The sequence below is a fragment of the Pochonia chlamydosporia genome, chromosome 4 (genome assembly GCF_001653235.2).
Source record: "Pochonia chlamydosporia 170 chromosome 4, whole genome shotgun sequence".
NCBI classification, from domain to species: Eukaryota; Fungi; Ascomycota; class Sordariomycetes; order Hypocreales; family Clavicipitaceae; genus Pochonia; species Pochonia chlamydosporia.
Genome location: NC_035793.1, coordinates 4,377,698 through 4,400,654, shown reverse-complemented (window position 1 = coordinate 4,400,654; position 22,957 = coordinate 4,377,698). Strand labels below are relative to the sequence as shown.

Sequence of the window (22,957 nt, the reverse complement as noted above, 5' to 3'; positions counted from 1 at the left end):
AGATGACAGCAGCGCAAACACATCAAGCAGGGGGATCTATTCGGCACCATGTAACGTCGTGGCTGATACGATATGCTCGAAACTTTAACCCCGTTTCGCCCCGAAGCAAGGCATCTTTGAGATGTCGCGATCAGTCAACGTCAAAACTCGCCTTCTCAACGATATTCACCGCAATTTTTAGCTCCAAGGTCATTCGGATATACCTACATCTACAGTCATTGCAATCGAAAAGTACGATAGCATGGGGCCCATCGCTTTTGTATCAGGATGTTGCCCTGCTGCTCCTCTATCGACTACTGCTCGACTGCAGACAGATCGCACTAGTGAGGACAGCGGCCACGATTGCTAGTTTCGCCATTGCCGGGACTGTGCTGAGCATGGCTGGCATGAGTATATCATTCTATCTTATGTCAGGCTCGGACATCCAATGGCGGAACATTGCCGTAGTGCTGGATCCGTCCTGGTGGCCAATGCTACCGGGGGCATTGCTATCATTTACAGCGGTTATCGTGTTTGTACTCATCGTGGGTAGGGCACTGGCAGAGGTGTCATATTCCATGGCTACCATTGCACTGGATGTACTATACCGACCGATTTCCTTTTGCAAAACAAGGACGTTGCTCAGAAGATCAGGGAGTTTCGACCAACTGGCGGAAAAGGACGACCAGGACTCAGATTTAGAGGACGCACCTTTTATCGACGCACCCGTCCTCGACATCTCGGATTACGAGGAAACTGACGACGGCCACGAACAACAGAATGCATCGAAACAGCAATGGGGTGCAAAGCACATAATCACATGTATAGGACTTGTCGCCTTAATAGCCTCAACTGTCTTTCGGCCGTCTACAAACTCGCTAATTAGCTTGTCCTGGACTCTGCCATTGCTGCCGATTGCCGATGTTGCAAAGAAGTCGGCGCTTTCCAACTTGCATCTTACTCCAACAGACATCGCCTGGGAGAATGTCACTGCCCTCGCCGAACCGATACCTCTTCCGTGGCTTCCAAAAAATGACCGGCTCTTAGGATTCGAGGACTGGTACATGGAGAACAAAACACACTATGACGCGGCGGCCGACCCCTTGAAGATTTCGAATCTCGACGACGACCTCGTCTCAGACCTGCGTAACAGACTCCACGACGTACCAATTCGTCATGTCATCGTTCTTGTCTTGGAGTCAACAAGAAGAGATGTGTTTCCCATAAAGAAGGATGGATTCATCTGGGATACCCTGGCAAAATCCTATGCGAATAATACAATACCACCTGAAGCTGAAAAGATGCTCTCTACTCTTACCTCCACGGCCAACTTCCTCACCGGCGACTACGAAGATGGGTTTCAGCACGACCAACGCAACCCCCGCGGTGGAATAGTCGCAAGCAACGCACACACCGGAAGCAGTTATACCCTCAAAAGCTTGGTCGCTACCTTGTGCGGACTGGCGCCCGTGGCTGCAGACTTCAATGTTGAGTTTAAGAACCATTTCTACCAACCCTGTCTGCCACATATTTTAAAAGCCCTCAACTCCTTGGACAACAACTCTACCGGCAACGCTCAGGAATTCGCTCGTTTCCCATGGCGTTCCATGTTCATGCAATCCGCCACCGGTACGTTTGACTACCAGGGACCTCTCATGTCGACCATGGGCTTCTCCGAAGAAGACTTCATTACCAGGGAGTACCTGCAGAGCTCGAGGGCAAAGTTTGGTAAACAGGAAATGGCCGAGACGAACTACTTTAGTATACCGGAAGTGTCTCTCGAGGATTACATCCGCGATGCTTTCCGAACTGCCAATACGTCAGAAGAGCGTGTTTTTCTGTCCCACTTGACGAGCACGACTCACCACGCTTGGGGGGTTCCTGAGTCAGAGACGTATATCCCGCTGGCGGAGTCAGGCGAACTGGATCACTTGTCCCATTATCTCAATTGCATAAGATACCAAGATCGGTGGTTGGAGAAAATCCTTACGATCCTGGAGGAAGAAGGTGTTGCTAATGAGACGATGGTGATTATAACTGGCGATCATGGAACACCGGTTGCTGAAGGCGGCGTTGCAACGTACAACAACCCCGAAACGATTAGCTACGAAGTGCCGCTTGTATTCTCGCATCCGAATCTCCCACCGATCAAAATCGACGACGCAGTTACCACACTGACAGTTATCCCGACTCTCCTAGACCTGCTCATCGAATCAGGCTCGTTGTCCAAGCCCGCTCAAACCGCAGCGCATGACCTGCTCGCCAACCTCGAAGGCCAATCATTACTCCGTCCCTTGAAGAAGTTCTCCGAAGCGACCGGGCAAGGAGATTGGCAATTCACAGTGACCAACCCCGGCGGCACAATGGTATCCGTACGTGATGCCCGTCACCCTGCATGGCATCTCGTCGTACCACTTGACAGCGACAACGAGTGGCGCTTCGTCGACCTAGATCAGGATCCAAAGGGGAAGAAACGCATCATATCATTTGACATGGACGCCATGCAGATTATTTTAGAGAAAGACCACGGGATAGAAGCTTCAAACTGGATTAAAGAAGCGGCCGTGGTGTGTCGGTGGTGGGTGAAGGAGAATAACAGGCGGTGGCGCTATGGTAAATACGCGGATATGTACGCCGAGGATATTGAGGAACGTGATGCTGGTCACACGAAACGGAGCGATGGTATAGAACACGAGAGCATGAGGAGGGAGTATCCCGTTGCGCTGTGAGCGAGCGTACTTGGGTACATAATTTTGTAATATAGACGTGATTGCTTGACGATGGTTACACTTGGAGGGAGACTTGCGTTGGCGGTAGATTCAGCGAATTTTTGCATTACATAGATGCTGCTGTCTGCGATGAAGCTGTGGCAGTAGTGTTGATAGGCGTATGGAGTACAATGAGGCTGTTCCGTTTGGGAAGTATTTACGCAGTATTTACATCAATCGCAAGTTCTTCCCCTGTGAGCTCTCTTCATGTTGATGCGTCAATCTGCCACATAAGTATATATGCACTTCCCAAAGGGTTGGAGCCTTGAGAAATGTCCACGCGATTACGACTACTTCGTCACTCATCTCCTCATCTCCTCATCTCTGACCACCAGTCAAGGCCAGGACTAAGAATAAATGGAATACCTGAACTTCCATTCTCGAAGATACGTAGGTTTTGCGTGTATGATATAACTCGCATGCAACAGAGATAACTCCCTTCACAAAAGACACACTTCGTCACAGTGTCATTGAACACTTTTGAGCTTGTTCCATCACACTCTCCCTACCATTTGGACCCTAGCGTCGATGTTACCGTCAGCCCCTGCCAAGCAATGCGAAATCGTCGTACTTGCACGGTTAAGACTTCGGCATGCAACGCAAACGATACGTCAACTGATACTAAGAATAGCCAACTACGAACTTGTGGGATAAGCGATGGCTCCGGCTCTACATGTAAACACATACCTCCTGCCATGTAACCCCACAGAGACCATCTCAATCTGAAAATGACATGTCGCTTGTTGAATCCTTGGCAATACACGGCCCGGGATGAGTGTCTTAGATGCGTCCCGCGATGGCTGATTCGCCCACCAGTTATGTTTACTCAACGCGTGCAGACTACTCTCGTCGTAGAATACACGCGACTTACGGTGTCATGACCTAGCTGCTATGCCGGCACCTTGGTCAACTTGTAGTGCGGACCGACGCAGACTGACTCTATAGTCACCGCTTCGCAGACATTGTGAATTGTTTTGGGGGTTGAGCATCAGTTCAGGGTCTCATCTATCACTTCCAGTTGACGGTGAAGTAGTCGTGTTCTTGCAATTATGGCAGAGTGTTGGCAATTTGGCGCTATACAATGGCGTTCGACCGCCGGCTCAAAGGAAGAGTATTATGAAAGCGCCCCTAAAAGTTTCCAAGGCGTTCAAAGCTTCTTAATTATCGGCAGACAGTTGCGTTACATCAAGCTCATCTACCATCGTGGCCGCCTCAGATGCAATCATCCACTTAAATCTGAGCATAACACCACAACTTATACAAAATCTTGGCCACCGCAAGTTAAATAGCATTCTTCAAGTCAAGCATGAAATCCAACCACTCTCCCATCATATTTAGCGACTTCGGAGCCAATTAACCTCGCTTAACCATTATGCTGCCAGATCGGCGCCCTTTCGGACCCGTTCCAGTGTCACCACCAGATGGTTGTATCACGCAAGAGATCCACCATGTGTCGCGACAGCCGAATGCTTATCTGCGGAGCGAGCCGCTGAAGAATAAATAAATACACGGCATTGTAAAGCTGCAAGAGCTTGAACAGTGACAGAGACAAGCCGCTGAGCACCAGGTGGTCTCATATGTCCAAGACAGCGTAACCCTAACCCACGAATTTAATCTGATAGACTCTTGCAACTCGGCGACCTTCAGACCTCAATCAGAATGGGTGTCCAAACCGTGCCAGAGGTCCAGCAGGATCAGCCCCCCGAAAAGATCAGTGGCTCAGTCATCGCCGAGAAATACGCCGATGAGACGCTGCGAATTTTTGAAGAGCATGGAAAAGACTATCCCCCATTGACACCTGAGCGGGAGACACAAATACGAAGAAAATGCTACTGGTACGTGATGGGGTTGCTATCGGCCATCAACCTCCTCTTATTTGTAAGTTTGCATCTCTCGTGTCCAGACGAGCCATTAACACCACGTAGATTGATAAGTCGACACTCGGATACGCAGCTATTCTAGGTTTGTTTGAAGAAACAGGCATAAGTAAAGCTGAATACAACAATCTCGGCACCTTCTTCTACGTCGGTATGTATCCTTCAACCTTGCCTGGGTACATCACGTTAACAGACTCAGGATACCTCGCAGCTCAATGGCCCGGCCACTATGCCATGCAAAAGCTTCCCCTCGGCAAATTCGTAGCTTCACTCGTCTTCGTATGGGGGGTCACCATCTTTCTCCATTGCGTGGCCACAAAATACGCTGGTCTTGTGGTGCTTCGTCTCTTGCTTGGTGCCAGCGAATCTGTCGTCGTGCCCGCAATGGAAATGACAATAGGGATGTTCTTTAACCGCCGTGAGCAGTCCTTTCTGCAACCTTTCCTTTGGGCGACCTCAGCGGCGGCACCTGTCTGCGCTGCATTCATTTCCTACGGCTTACTTTGGAGTAAATCTTCCATTCTACCCTGGAAGCTCTTCATGATTGTCACAGGTGGTCTATCTGTGCTGCTATCTGGCGTAGTCTGGTTCTGGTACCCGAATAATCCTAGCCAAGCCAAGTTTCTGACCCTAGAAGAAAAAGTACATGTCATCCAGCGCGTGCACGAATCGAGTCAGAGCTCCATTGAGCAGAAACAGTTCAAGAAGTCGCAATTCCAAGAAACCCTGCGCGACCCAGTATCTTGGCTATTCTGTCTACAGTCCTTCACACTCATGATGTCCAATAACTTGACCTATGGACAACAGAACCTGATTACAAAGGCGATTGGCGTGGACAGCTTGGGATCAACCCTCGTCGCCGCTGCGGGCGGTGGTTTCGGAGTCGCAATCTGTCTTGCCGGCACGGTTGCCCTGCGGTGGTGGCCTTCGAACCTGGCATTTCACGGCTTCATCTGGTGCGTTCCAGCAATTGCCGGTGGCATCGGCATGGTCGCATTGAATTGGGACCAGAAGCTTGGTCTCTTGGCGTGTTTGCTGCTGGCGGGCCACACGTATGGAAATACATACATTATTGCCTTGGGATGGACTACTTCCTCTGCGGCAGGGTATACCAAGAAACTGACCCGGAATGTCATGTTCATGCTGGGGTATAGTGTTGCCAACCTGATTTCACCGCAGATTTGGGTGCCGAGAGATGCGCCTCGGTATTATGGTGCGTGGATTGCCCAGATTGTGATTAGTTGGGTTGGCACGCCGGTGATTTTGTTCATCATCCGACATATTTTGGTGAGGAGAAACGCGGAAAGGAGAGCGTGGGCTGAGTCGTTGACGGATAATGAGAGGAGGAGACTTGAGTTTGGGGAGGTAGAGCATAAGGATGAGGATGGGAGTGTGACGAGGAGGGAAGTTCCTGTTGCGATGCTGGATTTGACTGATTTGCAGAATAAGTTTTTTATTTACCCTATTTAGACATACGGTATAGGAAAAACGGTGGGTAAGTGCATGCGTACTTTGCAGGCTGTATCAAAAGTTGGGCTAGGTAAGATATCTGGCCGGCGAAAGGGAGAGCTCTGGAGATGCAGAGCGATAGTGCAAGTTATATCTGACCCGAAACTTGTACCACAAGATTGAGCAGATCTGTATAATCTATTCTCTTCTCGCTATTGATGGGTTTGGATATCTGAGTCCCGAGTACCTCGGCCCAACGCCAATGCCCATTTTCCTAGTCCTGATATTGTGATTGCTGATTGTCCTGGTGAAATATCTCTCCTTGTTCAATTAATGGAGATTGGATGCATTGGGGACGTATGCCACGCAAAGAGACATTCCAGTACGTACTGTCAAACATGTTATAGACCATGGGGTCAACTGGTCCATGCCTGCTTGCGACGGACCAGACGTCAGTTAATCCCCTGGACAGTAAATCTTGTCCACTGCATAAAACAAGTTAAGAAGAACTCTCAAGCTCACGGCAGCGGTCGTCCTAAAGATCATTCCACCACATCATATCTTGAAGCTCCCCTTCACTTAAATTGGCGAGGACATAATGTTCTCTTTGAGGACATCTAATCTTCCGATGAACGTCCCCAGCTGTTTCCCAGCCGAGATAGCCGGCCACTTCCCAGTCAATAAGCCCTACTATCCTGTCGTCGTTGACAATGCAGTTAGATGGCGTAAAGTCGTTGTGCGTAAAGCTCATATCCTGGTCATGCTTCGCTGAGAGCAGGATGTGTGCCTCTCGAGGGTTCAAGCGGCCGTTTGTCAGGATGTTCGGATCCGGGACTATATGGTCACGGCGCTGACGGATGTCCGGCGCTGACGGATGTCCGGCGCCTTGATAGAATGCAACTGTCAAAGTATCTCCCGTGCTTGTAATTTGAAGGATTTCTTTTGGTCCTCGGATAAGTATGGCATCGCAACGTTTAGACATACTCCGGGAAGTCTCTCTTGGATCAACACGGCACGACCATCAATCTGAGTACGCGTGAGTAAGAGTCAGTTCCGAACAGGGAGATCAAAAGAGCATTATACCTTGCCAGAGAAATATATATCCGGCACCTTGACTCCCTTTAGGACGCTCCTGGCAATAGCGATGGCTTGGACTTCGTTGGCATCGGCGTATGAGTAGTCAATCTTGTCCTCTTGATGTCGGTGACTTGACTTGACAATGACACTGCCAACGGCAAAAACATCGCGACCTTGGTCTGCGTCTGCGGGGAAAATCATGTTTGATTCCGTACAAAGTTCCACAACTGTAGCCCAATATCGTAGAGACTCTTCAGAGCTAGAGTTGACGTGCTGGACATCTACATGAAAGTCTTCTGGGCTCGGACAGTACCTGCCATAGAGCGGTATATCCGAATACAGATCAGACTGGGGGATGTTATGCGGGTTCGATTCATAAGGATGCATATTGACAGTTGCTGTGCTGGCAAAAATGTGTGCGCATAAGCTTATGTGTATCGAGTTTTGACGTGACAAGAGAGAGCTACTTGTGTGCCAGCGACATTGTCTGAGCAAGCCTTCATGTCAACCAGCAGAGGCATCTTAGACATCTCGCAAGCACAGACAGTTTTAGACAAGCGAGCAAGAGCCAATAGATTCAAGGTTCCAGATGTCGCGCCACGACGCGCCGAGTGGCCAGTTGAGGTGATAACATTGAAGCACAGGGTCGATGAGGCACAGTGCCCTGCATCATAGTCTCGGATTTGATACAATGAGCCAGTCGACATCAAATGGCTGCTACCCCCACTAGTCGGCGCCCGGAGGAGGATGCCAAACTAATAACGACGAATTTTTGCTATCCATATAATTGGAATGAATGATCAATTATTCTTGCTCGGTCGAAGTAATTAACCACAGTGCAATAGCTGAACCATGTGGTTGCTTTCGTGGACATGACAATACTCGTCAGACCGCGGTTTAAACCCAAAATGACCCTTTCACTAATATTTTACAAGTCGTTACTACGTCTCTCAAGATATTAGACCCTTGTGAGTCTAAACTTACCCGACATGGCCAAACCTTGCTCCCGACGGTTCTAGTAGAGGGAGACATATCATGGTTCAAACGTATTGATCTCCAAGACAGTTCTATTGTAGTAACGACATCGCTACGAAGAATCACACTAAACTAAACGAGATCAGGCTTAGAAGATACTACCGGCAAATCCGGCGGTGGGGGCAACTCTCAGGGTTACAATGAGAGATCCCAACCCAGTGCCCCCAATTTTGACACCGAGGGATCGACTCAGATTGCTTGTACCCAATTACAGTGATGGGCCAGCTGTTGCGTGTATATATGATCTTATATGATCTTTGTTCCGACTCACTTACCACCTCTTTCTGGACATGTCTTGTCGCTACTACCCATTGGCTAAACTAGCACCATCTTGCGATTCGCCTTGACAATACTCGAACACGATCAACTTTTTCTTTGGCAAGGATGATGCTCGTAACAGCTACAGCTCTACTGGCGGCTGTAAGCCAGGTTGCTGCAGGAACTGTTGCTACTAGCAGCGTTCCAGGAAAGGCGTTTGACCGCATCGCCATCATTTTCTTTGAGAACCAGGACTATGACAAGTCGTATGGTGACTGTATGTACATTCAGACCATCTAACTGGTGACAAAATGGCTGACATATCACATCAAGCCAACTTCAAATGGTTTCGACAGAGAGGCATCTCACTGACCAACTACGTGGCTGCCACTCATCCATCCATGGGTAACTACATGGCCAGTATCACTGGTGACTATTTTGGCATGGACGACGATGACGACGACATGATTGCACCTCGCAATGTGTCCACCGTCATTGACCTTCTTGAGTCTAAGAATATCTCTTGGGCGCACTATATGGAAGATATGCCATATACCGGCTTCCAAGGCGGGGAGTACCACAATCCTAAAAACGGAAGAAACGACTATGTGCGCAAACATAATCCTGCCATCCTACACGAGAGTGTCACCAAGGTCCCCTCGCGGCTGGCCCAAGTCAAAAACATGTCCCTGACTGATACGCGCCGCTCCGAGTTCCATAAGGACCTGCAAGCGAATAAGCTGCCCCAGTGGTTCTTCATCACCCCCAACATGACTTCGGATGGGCATGACACAGATGTGAGGACATCGGGTCGCTGGTGTCGCTACTTCCTGGAGCCTCTCTTAAAGAACCCAAACTTCACAAATAATACGCTAGTTCTCATCACCTGGGATGAGACTGACACATATGAGGGACGGAATAAAGTTCTGGGAATCTTGCTTGGGGACGTCATTCCCTCAGAGTTGATTGGCACTTCGGATAACAACTTCTACAACCACTACTCCCAAATTGCCACCGTTTCAGCAAACTGGGGATTACCAACCCTTGGCCGTTGGGACGTGGGGGCGAATGTCTTCAAGTGGATTGCCGATAAAACGGGCGATAAACTCAGGGCGTGGGATTCCAACTCCGAGTTCAAGCGATACCTCTGGAACGGGTCCTACGCGGGCTACTTTCACTCTCACAGCAAGAATAAGCAAATCCCGAAGCCTAACCTTGACCTCAACAACCCTGTGTCTGGACGCCCAATCTTGCAATCTATCAGAGATACTTGGGCTAACAGTAAGGCGCCTACATACTACAAGGACTCGATCAAGGTTGCGGATGACCGTAATCCTCCACCGGGATATAAGCCGTGAGGAAGCGGCTGAATCAATTACGGCCAGAATGTTACCTTGGTGGATTCGCCTGCATATCGCTTGGGTTGCTGCCCACGAGATACACCAAGCATAGGGACTGCCGCTTGCAACTTCGGTTCTGTAAATGGTTAAGCTCAGTGGAAGGATCGTGGTTGATGTGGTAGGCAAACGGGGAATAGGAAAATTTCCACCAATGGTGATGGTGGTAATTGATTCAGATGTGTATTTATGGATAGTGCTAAATCTCGCTTAAAACAACTGCGTTACTGCTTCGTCTACTGTGCCGAACGGGGAAGACTAGCGAGCCGGGGGCTATCACATCCGTCGGCGTGTTTGACCAACGAGATCAAGAATGGGCTTGAACACGGTCAAGATGGCAGCTTGAATCCCCCGCATAGTCGGGATCGGCACCCCCACGTTGATCTTCCGCTTGATTCACAACCCTGTGGCAACAACAAAAGGTCCATTGGTGTTCTTAAGGAACAATAGAATAAGGCTTAGTGTTGTTTATGTGACCGGTAGTGACCGTAGTGCAAAGTTGCTGGAGGATATGAATGGCTTGTCGGGAGTGTGACCCTGTCCACGACTAACACAGTTTGTCTCATACTTCGGTACAGAAGCCGGAAACTCTAAGCGAGGTTGCAAACTCACCTAACAATGTTACCTTTTCCTGAATTAACCGGTGATCCGGCCCGGTAGTATGGCGGTAGTCTGGTAGCGTGAGCTGAAGTTGCGATATTGGGATTGAACTTGGTATCTCGTCGAGGATGGTCACAATGTACACAATAGTTGTAGACGTTAGTTACATCACCATGGCCATTCGTCAATAATACCGGCTGACAACGTCTCGTGAATGCATTCCCCTAAGCAAGGCTATCGTGGGGGTAACTGAGTTTCACCTTGGTCGAACTCGAAAACAGGAGGTCTTCGAGAGATTCGGGGACTCCCACCATTAACTTGCACTCCTTTCTAACAATCCTCAACAGCCCAAAAACAAAAGCCCCGGCAAGATCCCAGGGAAGGCAGCCGATGTGCTAAAGTCTTCCATACAACATGTCAAAAGCTCGGAACCATCGTCTTAAACGCTTTCTATCCGACTTTACGATAGGGTTCGCAGATGGAGTAACTGTTCCCTTTGCACTAACTGCAGGTCTCAGCTCCCTCGGGCGAGTGCAAACAGTCATTTACGCTGGAGTTGCGGAACTATGCGCAGGAAGCATTAGCATGGGCATTGGGGGTTATCTCTCTGCGGTTGATGAGGCAATACCGCCGCCAAGTCCCAATAAGAATAACGAAGATGGGATGAATGAAGAACTTCACCGTATGCTGAGAGAGGATGGAATAAAAGAATTATATGAGAGTGAGGCTACGGGCCATACTGCTGATCAAAGCTCGGGTGTGTTAGCTTTGCTGGACGCCATCATCGCTCTGCCAACTCATTCACATGAGGTTCATGCTCTCCTACTGCGGCTCCAGGAGCAGTTACAACACTCGTGTATTGAGTCAAGCACGGAGTGGGCAGCTGAAGAGGCGACTTTCATCTCACCCATAGCGTCGGGGCTTTCCATATCGCTAGGATATGTTGTGGGAGGAATCATCCCGCTTCTGCCTTACTTTGCACTCGCTTCTGTGAGACTGGCGTTGACGTGGAGTGTGGTTATGTGTTCAATCGCCTTATTGGGCTTTGGTGCAGGGAAGAGCTGGGTTCTCACAGGGGATTCGAGAAATTGGAAGAGACATATTTGGAAAGGAGCGCAGATGTTGGCGTTGGGAAGCCTAGCTGCTGGAGCGGCAATGCTCTGCGTTTACTTGATCGAAAGAGATTCTACCACGCAATAAATCTACGTATTTGCCATCGCATAAACTCTGCAAGCTCCTTGCTTGTTCACTTTGTAAAAGGAAATTTTGCTTAGTACACTTTGCTTACCGAAATCGGAGTTTGATGCAATGAATATTTGATGAGATTGCATGTTCTGCTAGTGAAGTACATCTTCCTATTACCACTGCATTTTGGATTACTACAAAAGTTGCATTGACAACGTAAAAGAAGCTCGCTATCCTCACTCACACGCTGGCTTGTATATATTGTCTCTAAGTACTGTGCCAACCGCGACTGGGTTGGCACACTATTCGGCGTCTGCCCAGGAATTGACCAAAATCCGAGAGATATAACTTAAATCACACCCAGTGTATGTATCTGCGATAGAGGGATGTCGGGATATAGTGAAGTGAAGCAACCATAGCAGCTGACTCCGTTATATCCTTTAGAATCGCAATGCTAAGGCACGGAACTCCTAGTCTGGATGTAGTCGTGCCGGCTCCGACCCCATAGCCATAGGCCAGCTTACCTTTAGCATACAGCAGGATTACTCAATGACTTATGCCATGTAGATGTGGTCAAATCCATTTTTGATCGGGAGGCGCGCAGCGATTGCATCCTATACACCGGGTCCGCCGTGAACCATCTTGCAAGTATGTATGTCTACGTTCAGCACCTCAAAGTATGTACCCAGGTACAATGCCATAGTACGAATGGTGACACATCACTCTCTGGGGCTCTTTGAATTTTCCATTTCTTGTTCTGTTTCTCTTTCTTTTTCGGCTTTGGATATTCGTTGGGATCACTTGGCATGCGTCAAATGCTCGCTAGACCATGACATACATTCCCGATCGAATGGGATTTCAGTCGGCATTCTAACCTTGATATTATTCTGTGGATTGGTCGCCTCCTCGCTCGGGTTGCCTAAATTCAGCCAACTCTATTTCGCTGATGTGACCGAGGACCGTTTGACTGGAATTGTCATTGTCCAGTGGAAAGTTCCTTTTTCTCTGGAAGGAAAACGTTTTAAATTGTGGTTCCGCAGACTCCGTTTTGATTTTTGTACGAGAAAACAGCGACACGACTTTCTTCGATATGACTGAGGCATGTTAGGGCAAGAAACCTGAGAAACTTTGGGTGACTTGTGTGACAAACCTGACATGGATGCGCCAATAGAATACAGCAAAATCTCCATACTAGCTAGTATCGAATCGATAGCGTTGCTATATATCTCCTCTTGTCTGGTAAATTGGTCTTGGTGGAACTTTTGGTTGTGTTCCATCTTGTAAATAATGTATATTCGACAGAGGCTTCGTCATCGTTAACAAGAGATCAAATAGGTGAGCGTGATTTCTCACATGCAAATTGTTCCCAGGACCATGGTCCCAAAAACCACAATCAATGCCCATTTCTGATGTCGTTGCAGCCTTGCACGGCGCAGAATTACCAGCGGTATACCAATCAAGGCGATATCAAAGCTCGCGCTGATGACAATCCAGCCTAGGTCACCTAATTAGCTTAGTAAAACCGAGGGGAGAGGATGAAGACTCACAAGTAGCAGAAGCAAACCAATATACACATGATTCATGTGCTACATTGAACAAATAGTTGCTTGCGATAGGTTGGCATCCAAAGAGCCACACAAGGACGTTGGAAACGCAAAGACCGATAATGGCAGCCGCGAGAATGTATATACATAGGCGGAAGTTTCGAAATGCTGGAGGAACTGCGACAAAGATGTCAGAGATGCCAAGGAAATTATTTTAATGCAGCATACCAAAATGGAGAACGGTACAACACATGGAAATTTTGATGACGGTACAGACGATGACGTAGGCTTCGCGAATAAGGTAGAACTTTACCAAAGTTAGCTAGCTTTATTGGGTTACGTAGAATCAGGCTCACCGTTTTTTCGAGTCTTTTCATCTTGACACTTTCGTCCATCCAAATATACCTCTCGTTATATACAAGGTTGAAGCCGATTTCTCCGGCCCAGTTAAAGACAACTAATACCTGGTGGGTGTCAGAATACGGGTGGCTAACTGCGAATACGGGATGTACCAACTCCAGCGACAATCATTAGGTAGTCATCGTCACGGAAACTTGCCATGGTAAGATATCGCACCACGGTCCGACAAACAATAGTAAGAACTAAAGGGATGTTAGTTGGTATGGTGATTCACTACATATACCCAAGGCGGTAGTGTACATGTAGGCAAATGGATGGAAAGAGCAAATATCCTTACCGGCCAAGGCATTAATTGTACATATACCCGCTAGTGCGGCATTTTGACCTGCAAGATCGTGGTGCATTGCTGATAATTCAGCGACGGTGATGGTTGAGTTTGCTGTATTGGAGGCCATGATGTCTGCCGCCTGGTTTCTCGGGTTACTATACAACAGGTTGGAGCCGTACTAGGAAGACTGAAAAGGAAACTGCATGCTAAGATGGTAGGAATCTGCCGCCGGAGATCCGGGTGTTAAAGGGTTGATGAGTTGGGTTGTCCCTAATTATGACGAGGGTGTATCGAGCCAACACATGGATTCTTAGAAGGAAAGTGTCTCCTCCTTACGATTAATACGCTGACACACTCACCTTCAATTGGCTTCATAACTAAAGTGAATCCGAGTCGACTTTGGGTGACATTGGAGGCGCCGATAACTGGGACGGGGGCAATAGCCTTGTTGTGGCGTTCCTGGCGTATTTTAACCATAAGTTACTTGTCATGAAGCGAAAGTTTTATCAGAAGGAGGTGAGTAGGTGCGCTATCATGGCACTTTGTCCACCATTCTCACAGAAAAGCATGGATTCTCTAGCCTATCTCGAAGTTATTGAAGTTAGGAGGCATCTTGGCACCTGCAGCAAAGGTCAGACGAGTTCTGGGAATATCAAGGAGTCAGATACTACATGAGCCACAATCAAATAGATTAAAATGACCTATCGACACTCCACTCATGGTCTTCACCGATCAAGCCAAAGCTAATCGGTGCCTCCATTGCGGTGCCGTGACATTTGGCTTCACGGTAAGTCCTGCTGATTGGAGAAGCCACTCGATTAGATTGAATATCCAATTTTATAATTGCTGCCCACATGAATACTCACCAAGTCGCACCGCCACTGCACTAGCCAGATCACCAATGTAACTGCAGGAAGGTGAGACAGTAAAATTATGCTTATTACGCTTGACACGTTCCGATCAGATCGCATCCTGGCCACAGCATACTCACCTTGGAACCCATTCGGCAAATTTGAGTCAGTGACCATCTCCCTGAGCGCCAACCTGTACCAACTTTGGTAGTTCATGCAAGATGATCTGCAACAACATTGGACAAAGCAGTAGAGAGTACTCGGCCGAATGTGCTCTGCATGTGGCAATTTGCCACCCAAATTCCTAGGGCATAAGTTTCGTTTGGCTCAGAGCATCGGAGGTTAAGTGGAAAAATGATGGCCACCCGGGCAGCCACCAGGAGTCTGGTCGATTGAACAGCCAACGCCAACCATCAAGTCAACTAATACAGCGCCCCATGCCCAGAGACCTGCATGTCTGGTGTTTCAATACTAGAGTCTTGTCGTCCCCCCCGAAGTCTCGCCCAAAGGTAAATTTACGCTTTGGTGACCCAAAGCCCACTTTGGCCTTTAGGCTACTGCCTTCACGAACATTCCTCGTCGTATCTTGGTATTCACGAGGGCTAAATAGCTTTGGATCTGTCTTCTGCACAAGAAGTTGCTTGTCTAGTATGCAAGAAAGGTTACCTTAGGGTTAAGTTGTATCCCTAGTCGGTCCTCCTACAAAATGTAAGAGGGAAACTCTTGAAAGCATTCTTGAAAAGGGACTAATATGCTTGTTGCTCCCTAAGGCTACAAAATTTGGTGCTTAGACTTACAGATTCGCTACAGATAACATTAGGGCTGGCATAACTAGCGTGGAAACTATTTCCATGTCTGCCTGCCTTTAAATATTCTGAACTGGTGGCTGTGGCTGTAGCTGCAACTTGGAAATAGTTATAGTTGGGCACTTAAGAAGATACTGCGAAGACATGTGAAAGGCTTTCCACGTGGCTTTGTAGAACAGTCGTGATACACCTGCACCAACTCATTGAGAACTGATAGCGCAAACTTCTTTGGATTACTCCGACCAACTTTGTCTTTCATGAGAGCCCTGGATAGCTACCGGTGCTTAACAATCCGTTGGCAAATGCCAACTTTTGGAATGGCATCGGTTTTGGGCATTGCTTTGGGGAAACTAGCCGCAGATGAGTCGCCACCTTTCCCACTCGCTGTGTTCCTTGTCCGCTTCGCTTTGGGCCGGCATCACCAGGTCTCTCATAAATGTCTAGAGGCAATATGCTTTTCGAATCATCCGGTGTCTGGAAGCCTTAAAACTGTTTACGAGCCAAGTCGTAAGAGTCACGACGCCAGACGAGACCGGGAACAGAGTCCACCGCAAATGAGGCAGAACCAACAGCAGTATCTTTTGGTTCGGGAATTTGGATACGTAGCCTAGCTTCGGCCGTTGGACGAACCGCGTGAGAAGATATATTTTTGTCTCAAACTTCCACGGTCGATTATTTTTATCCACTTAGCTATGAACGAGTGAAACATCCCTTGGGATTTGGACGTATTTATGACCTTGCTTTTTGGGCTGACAGTCTTTAGTAAGCGAGATGAAATGTCTGATGTTGGTGGACGAGAGTAGTCGAACATCGGTGGCGTGACCTGACGCTCTATCTTGCGGCGAGGCGTCCCCAATAAGACACCTAATCTTCTTCATGTATGGGTTGTCAGTTAGTAGGGATACCATGGAAGGGAACCGAACTAGATTGATTGGCATGGACAAGATCACAGATGATATAAACTTCCCCGCAAATGGGGACACTTGTTGCTGCACAGTTGCCATGTTCATGTAGGCGAGAACTTTACATCCAGTATGAACCAGCTCTGGAATATGTATTATTCGTCTAATCGTCATGTTAGGCAGAAAACAATTTAGATGTTGAGAGTCAATGAAGTAGTGCTAGTCCTGTAGGGACCTTTAGGCAACACCGTAGATGCCTACCTACTTACCAACATAGACATATCCTTGGTGGAAGACACCCCCTGAATCATGCGCCGGGTGCTGGCGATGTAGTCTCATGTGCACCTTTTGCCCGATTCCTNCTGCTGGTCCACATGCCAAGTCAAAGTTACAGAAGGAGCTTGAAGGCACAAAAAGTTCCCAGTCTCGGGTTGAGGACGACTGACACAGATCTTTCTACCAAGTCCCGGCGGACCTATGGGTACCACTGGTCAAACACCGGCTTTCAGCCAACGAGTTCCCAAGGACCGTCGAAAGTCACCGTCAAGTCTTTTAAAAACGGAAAGCCAAATTGTGGCAATTTTGGTGTAAGGTGTCACAGAGAAGGGCATCGATGAGTTGCAAGTGTGCTTCTGTTCAATACTTGGGACTAACAATGTAATCGTTAGTGGTACCGCTTTCCGAACGGGTGATATGCCCTTTCGTTGAGACAGTCCATCGACTTCCAACAGATGGGAACGTAGTGAAGATATGACGGAGTTTCTCCAACAGTCTAATTTACACACCAAATCCATGAAGCTACTTTCGGAAACGGGAGACAACAAACAGATCAACTCAACTTGGCCACATGCCAATAATCACCACACTACCCTAGGACCAGGTCTCGATCTTCTTGACTCTTGGGTCAGGAACTTGTCCACGATAAACCGCGTTCAGATTGATGAGTGTATGCTAATCTTTAACATGCACCAGTGACGGAAGAACCTAGAAACGAGTCGTAGGTTGGCGTACCTCCAACTCCACAGGCTGTAAATCCCGACTTCCAACCTCTATGTCAACACGGCACCACGCCATCTCCAAAAACTTTTTGACCCTTCAAGCAGCAGCAACTTGCAATGTCATTCAAGCTATGTACAACTGATCAGACAAAGCTAGCCAAGCGTCGAGCTTCTTGAGTGGTTCTGGCATACTACGGTGTCCATTTCGAAGAACTTTGGCCTTGTTACTGGTTAGAGTAAGGTATTACCGGGTCTCTGCGCCAAATCCTAGCCTTCGCATAACGATCAAACATTCATACCGTGAACCGCCTGCAGCATGGATACCTGCCCTACCCAGTGACACTGCGCAAACTCAACAACGGCCTGGCCGAAAGGATAGAACAAGGTCCTATTCTGCATGGTACCGTGAGTCTATCTTCGTACCATATAAGACACACACTCTCTGTGGCAAGGGCCGCAAAGCAACAAAAATTCACAAACGTTTCAAAACATGCTAACAGTTGTAGCTTCGACTTGCGGGTCCCTGCTAGTTCAAGTGGCTTCTCAACTGGAGCATTGCTGATGTTTTTCAATATAACTGTTCTCAAACTGGCGGGGCGGGTCGAGGCAGGCCGGTATATATGTTCGCTAAGCGCCTGGTTTCCGATTCATTAGGAAGTACGGCAGTCGAGGTCGGCAGATCTTAATACTGCGTTCACCCTTCTTGGTCATTGACCCGTTTCTGGCAAGGTTAGTGCCATCCTCCACCTTTTATCTCGGAACCTCGGCTTAGAAACTACTCAGGTTAAAGCAGCCACAGCTCAGGGACACTTTCGAGAAAGGATATTTAGTCCGTCGTTATTAATGTTTGCTCTAATCTATAATATCTCGCAGATGTTTATTGCTCTCCTGTTAGGTTCGATACCATGAATACGAATAGCGATACTGATGAGTCTCGACGACAAGAGCGCCGACAACGAATGAGGTGTGGTCGGGATATATACAGACAACCAAGCAGCAATGCAAGCATTGGCAGGCCCGCGACAAGTAATTCTAGCATTAATGAATCTAAAGTGTGCCTATATCGAAGGATGACAAAATGCTACCCATGGGCTCCCCAGATGTTGGATGTATAAGAACAGCCAACTAGAGACACAAAAGGTACTTGGGAGAGCGAATCTTACGGCGTTGTTGAATGAGAGGAGAACAACTACACAAAGCAGTCGAGTTGAAGAGGCGGGTACAAATACATCCTGGGGGATTCAAGGTCATTTAAGTAAAGACCAACGATGGGGGAACACTGTAGGTAGAGCAAAATGGCAAATGACCACGGAAGCCCTGAAACTGTGCATGATGGTATACAGACTTTGTGTCAACATGGGCTTGGCAGGCAGAAAAAGACGGAAGTTGGGTGAACCAGCAAAGGAAGGGGGGAAACGCGGTTAAATTATTCGATTTGGTGAAGTGGCACCGGTTGGTTAGTCTAGCGGCCGCTACAGCTATGTTAAGTTTCGAATCTAAATATCTACAATCTTTGTTCACAGTGCTATGTACTGTACATTCTACTATTACTACCCCCGGGCCTGTAAAAAGTCTTTCTTTACCGCTGTATGGAGTTATGATACAAGGAAAATCTCAATGACAGCCTAAGTTTCTAAAACCACGCACCCTCCACACCGGGGCACATCTAGACGCTGCTCTAATAATCGAGTAGAGAAATGAATTGAAAACCGAACTGAATCCTCTCTAGTATTGTTTGTCATTCTTGACAACTGCTTCATAGGCCGGGTCGCATGATAAGTTTTGACTGGATGGGGTCCCTGTTACTATCACACTCAATAAGAGAGTCCAAGAAAGTGCAAGGTGAGTTTATGCTGCCGAGAGCACTTAGTCGCCAGCTATCAACGGCCTTTAGGAAAGTCTTGGTGCTCAATGGAAACCTCGGGGAATTTCTCCATATTGCGAAGCTTGGTGTCATTTCTGTTGAACGCCACATCGGCAAGTCCGCTCAGGACCTCATTCGTAATTGTCTGCAATGGAAGGGCATCAATTGACCCGAACATCTCATACATCTTAGGTTTCCATTCCTCTGGTATAGTAAATACTGTGAGCTGCAGCGGCCCATCGGGGGAGGAAAGGTGGGTTGTGTTCGATACGCCCAATACCATCTTGGAACTTCACACGTTACCATAGAACTCGGGCCAGTTGGAATCCAACTCATCATATTGTTTCGGAGTTCCCAACAGGAGGAAGGGTCTATCGAGTCCGGTACTGACGACGGTAGGTTCGTACATCCAGCCGTCAACATTCATACCAGCCTTGATACGCTTATCTTGGAACATGGCCTTCGAAGCTGTGACGCCACCGAGGGAGTGGCCGTACATCAAGATCCTTTCCGGGTCGACTTGGCCGTAGAGGCCTGCTGTGAGCTTGGCCAGTGTGTAAGGGTTGTGAAGCATATCGAGAATGAAGGAGGCATCGTCTGCGCGAACCTGCACAAGACATTTAGCTCATAGCCACACAGAAGGATAATGATGGTACAGCATTTTTAAAGCCTTACATTTGCAGCTTGTGCGAAAACTGTTGGATTCAGTTCAAAAGTAGTATTTTTGATGACAGAGCCGTCTGGAAATTCCACCACTGGCGGTTCGTAAGCATGATCCATGGTCACAACAACTTATCCCTGGCTTGCCAGAGCCCTAGCGCCAGTGTTGTATGAATGCCGTGTCTGGAGCATTCCAGGCGAGAAGAGGACCAGCGGATATTTAGTTTTTTTTCCCCTGGTGGATGTTTTGTCACAGGAAAGCTTGCAAACCTGCATCTTAGCACTGGAAAGGGAGTCGTTGGCGAAACCTGTGCCTACGAGTTGCCCGTCACCTTGGGCGGCTGTCAGAGGCGGCATGTAGGGTACTGCTTCCGTCTGGCATTTCTCTTTTTCAACGGGCAGAAATGCGGAAATCACGACACGCCTATAATGGCTTTGACCCTTGGGCGCGTAGGGATCCAGGCGTTTGTTATCGGTATAGTCTTGAATTCGCAGGCCGACGCCGTACGGGCCGGGGGGTAAAGGAAAGAGAACTGCCTGAACAGCTGCCACTGCAGCAACGATGATGATGAGCTTTGGCATCTTGCCGTCTGGACAATATGCGTGGTTGAGACGAAGGTTGTGATAAGTTATAAGGAGGTCGTCTTGGCTGGCTGGTGGGTGGACAAGGGAATTATATACTCGAAAATGTTGCAACGACGGGCGAGTTTCTATTCTCCCAATAAGCTTGGTACCTAATACTCCGTATAGAGGACTCCATATTCAATGTTACTTCGTACTCTGCCCGACATTCGTGCGTGTCATGAAGCTCTCCACACCAGGCTGAACAAAATATATTACTTGTGAGACACGCGCCACTACGTAAATGTGCAACGTATACATGCTAAGCCTCACTTTCTGGTTTTCTTGCAAGATGGCTAAAAACCAAAAATGGGTGGTGCAAGTCTTGGCAGTAGGTGAGGTGCCACAGAAACACGATATCTTGTTTAAAAGCAGATCCTCGTTCGTAGCTCCTTACGATCAGTAGACTATAGGACTAATTCTCTGCCTCAGCCTACGGCACTACTATTGTAGTTGCTAATCCGGCAGTTCAGACGCTATTCTACCAGACTTAATTTATGTTCATTGGTGGCCTAGGTAGATAATTTATAGTAATAGCTGTTACTCCGTAGTCCGGCGACTTTTTCAGGAGTGCAAGATTATACTAAGATACCAATAGCCAATCAATAGGCAAGGGTCCCATTTTTAGGGTGCTAAATCATTCTAGAGGGGCGCTGGTCTACTAGACAATCTCGCGCTTTATTTTCCTTTTACATCCAGATCATCGCCTTCTAAATGACTCAGCATACTTAACGTGACCTCCCCATGTGGACTATGCCCATTTGATGTTGCTCAGGGTGACAAAGCAGCGGTCTGTACGCTTTATGTTTAACATGCTCGCTCTCGCTGCGAAGCGTTCAATGTTGCGTGCTGACCTTGCCCCAGATTAACGATTGATTGCTTGCCAAAGGGATCAGTGCGGCTTGTGTAGGGTACTTGAATACGATGATTCGGATGGATTTGAATTAGTTGCCATTTAGAGTGCCTCCGTATTTCGCACCTTGAATGTCTAGAACGTCTGATTGAGGCGACCAGACATAGCTTCCGAAGCACCACGAGAGAGAAACGTCGGCGTCAAAACTGGATTCTGGCTTGCCTGAGTTCTAACCTGTTGGCTGGCTTTTCTGTCTCGGGCTACCAAGTGGCCGGAGGACTGGGAGCAAGAAGGCAACAAAATCAACTCGTGGCAAAAGGGGAACCAAACAACTATGGTCGGCGACTTCCGTTAGATACCTGTCGGTTAGTTCCGCAAGAACTACTTTCACATCATGCTGTGACAATGATTCGCAGTTTATGAAACCCCCCGGAGCAATGTCACGTAAAGCTAGACAGATCAATATGGTGCAAGCGTATTGATTTTGAAGGGGAGATGTACATCTCATCCCTGTCAAATTCGAAAAGCCAGCACCATCCGGAGCTTGTGTTCCAACCATCAACCAAGATTCCTAACCGCTTATACACCTGGGAGAACCACCTCGGCCTTATAAATGGGCTATTCGCTAATTTGGGCGACTTGCCAGTATTCGAAAGTGTTCCACATACGTGGTGGCGAGTCATGGATATTACAGAGACGAATGTCTCAATTCTTGGTGAATCCGATATAAGCTCAACACTATTATATCCCCTAAGTGAAACTAGCAGCTCTATGATGGCATTAAACTCCGTGGCTTGAGGGTTGCTGGCCAGAACCCGATAGCTTGGAGCTTTCCGCCATCAGAGGGAGGTAGATCTGAGTACATCGACCGCCGAGTCGAGCGCGACGCCAGTCAGATGGTTGCGTTCTCTTGTAACGATTCGCAGACATCTGGCTATTCGATGCTATGGAACCCTCAAGTACTCATAATTCATACCCATAAAGACGGCGAGAATCTGTCTTTTTGTGAATCCATGTCATATGCATTTCGGCTACATATGCTGATCGACCATGGCGAGCTTATTACTGAAATTTACATGGGCTTCGGCCAAATTGGACAAGAGAGTGCAATGAAAGTTGGTTGCATAACCTACAAATTCTAATTTCTCAATGGAACTAACAGTCTACTAGATAAAACCCAACAAGGACCGCTGTTATTTTGGCGGGCATCTACTCAAAGAGTTCCTATAGCCAACGGACTCTTGTGGACGAGTCACGCCAAAAACCGAGTCGCATCTTCTACGAAGTTGCGAATGGAGGTATGAATGTACTGTCTTTCGAAAATCAATCAGACGAAACTTGGCGAGAATTTTCAGCACCCCATGCCATCACCTAACTCTATAAATACAGTTTAGGAGAACTACTTCTACAATCTATTAGACCTGACAGGTTTAAAAATGATTACTTCTTGTGGTAAAAGGACAGAAAGATTGTCAGTGGCCTGTTGTTCCATTTTGCAGCTGGGTATCGGGATAGTGTTGGTCAGATTTGCCGCGAGCCCTGATA

General features: G+C 47.9%; 6 protein-coding genes across 6 annotated transcripts; 4 read left to right on the top strand and 2 right to left on the bottom strand.

Annotated features, from left to right (window-relative positions):
- Nucleotides 1-2: 2 nt before the first annotated feature.
- Nucleotides 3-2,708, top strand: VFPPC_08697 (sulfatase domain-containing protein; the record flags this gene model as incomplete). Its single annotated transcript, XM_018287362.1, has 1 exon — nucleotides 3-2,708. One exon carries the CDS (start codon nucleotides 3-5, stop codon nucleotides 2,706-2,708), a length of 2,706 nt encoding a protein of 901 aa, XP_018144347.1.
- A 1,698-nt stretch (nucleotides 2,709-4,406) lies between these two features.
- Nucleotides 4,407-6,094, top strand: VFPPC_14457 (major facilitator superfamily domain-containing protein; the record flags this gene model as incomplete). The annotated part of the gene is made up of 3 exons (XM_018292226.1): nucleotides 4,407-4,625; nucleotides 4,673-4,775; nucleotides 4,824-6,094. 3 exons carry the CDS (start codon nucleotides 4,407-4,409, stop codon nucleotides 6,092-6,094), a joined length of 1,593 nt encoding a protein of 530 aa, XP_018144346.1.
- Nucleotides 6,095-6,608: 514 nt separating this feature from the next.
- VFPPC_08696 (protein kinase-like protein) lies at nucleotides 6,609-7,537 on the bottom strand (the record flags this gene model as incomplete). Its single annotated transcript, XM_018287361.1, has 3 exons — nucleotides 6,609-6,923; nucleotides 7,058-7,099; nucleotides 7,157-7,537. 3 exons carry the CDS (start codon nucleotides 7,535-7,537, stop codon nucleotides 6,609-6,611), a joined length of 738 nt encoding a protein of 245 aa, XP_018144345.1.
- Nucleotides 7,538-8,569: 1,032 nt separating this feature from the next.
- On the top strand, nucleotides 8,570-9,801 carry VFPPC_08695 (phosphoesterase family; the record flags this gene model as incomplete). Its single annotated transcript, XM_018287360.1, has 2 exons — nucleotides 8,570-8,720; nucleotides 8,777-9,801. 2 exons carry the CDS (start codon nucleotides 8,570-8,572, stop codon nucleotides 9,799-9,801), a joined length of 1,176 nt encoding a protein of 391 aa, XP_018144344.1.
- A 1,053-nt stretch (nucleotides 9,802-10,854) lies between these two features.
- VFPPC_08694 (vacuolar iron transporter Ccc1) lies at nucleotides 10,855-11,640 on the top strand (the record flags this gene model as incomplete). The annotated part of the gene is made up of 1 exon (XM_018287359.1): nucleotides 10,855-11,640. The coding sequence occupies one exon, from the start codon at nucleotides 10,855-10,857 to the stop codon at nucleotides 11,638-11,640; it is 786 nt and encodes a 261-aa protein (XP_018144343.1).
- A 7,654-nt stretch (nucleotides 11,641-19,294) lies between these two features.
- Nucleotides 19,295-20,520, bottom strand: VFPPC_14456 (the record flags this gene model as incomplete). The annotated part of the gene is made up of 4 exons (XM_018292225.1): nucleotides 19,295-19,482; nucleotides 19,582-19,885; nucleotides 19,954-20,033; nucleotides 20,193-20,520. The coding sequence occupies 4 exons, from the start codon at nucleotides 20,518-20,520 to the stop codon at nucleotides 19,295-19,297; spliced, it is 900 nt and encodes a 299-aa protein (XP_018144342.1).
- Nucleotides 20,521-22,957: the final 2,437 nt, after the last annotated feature.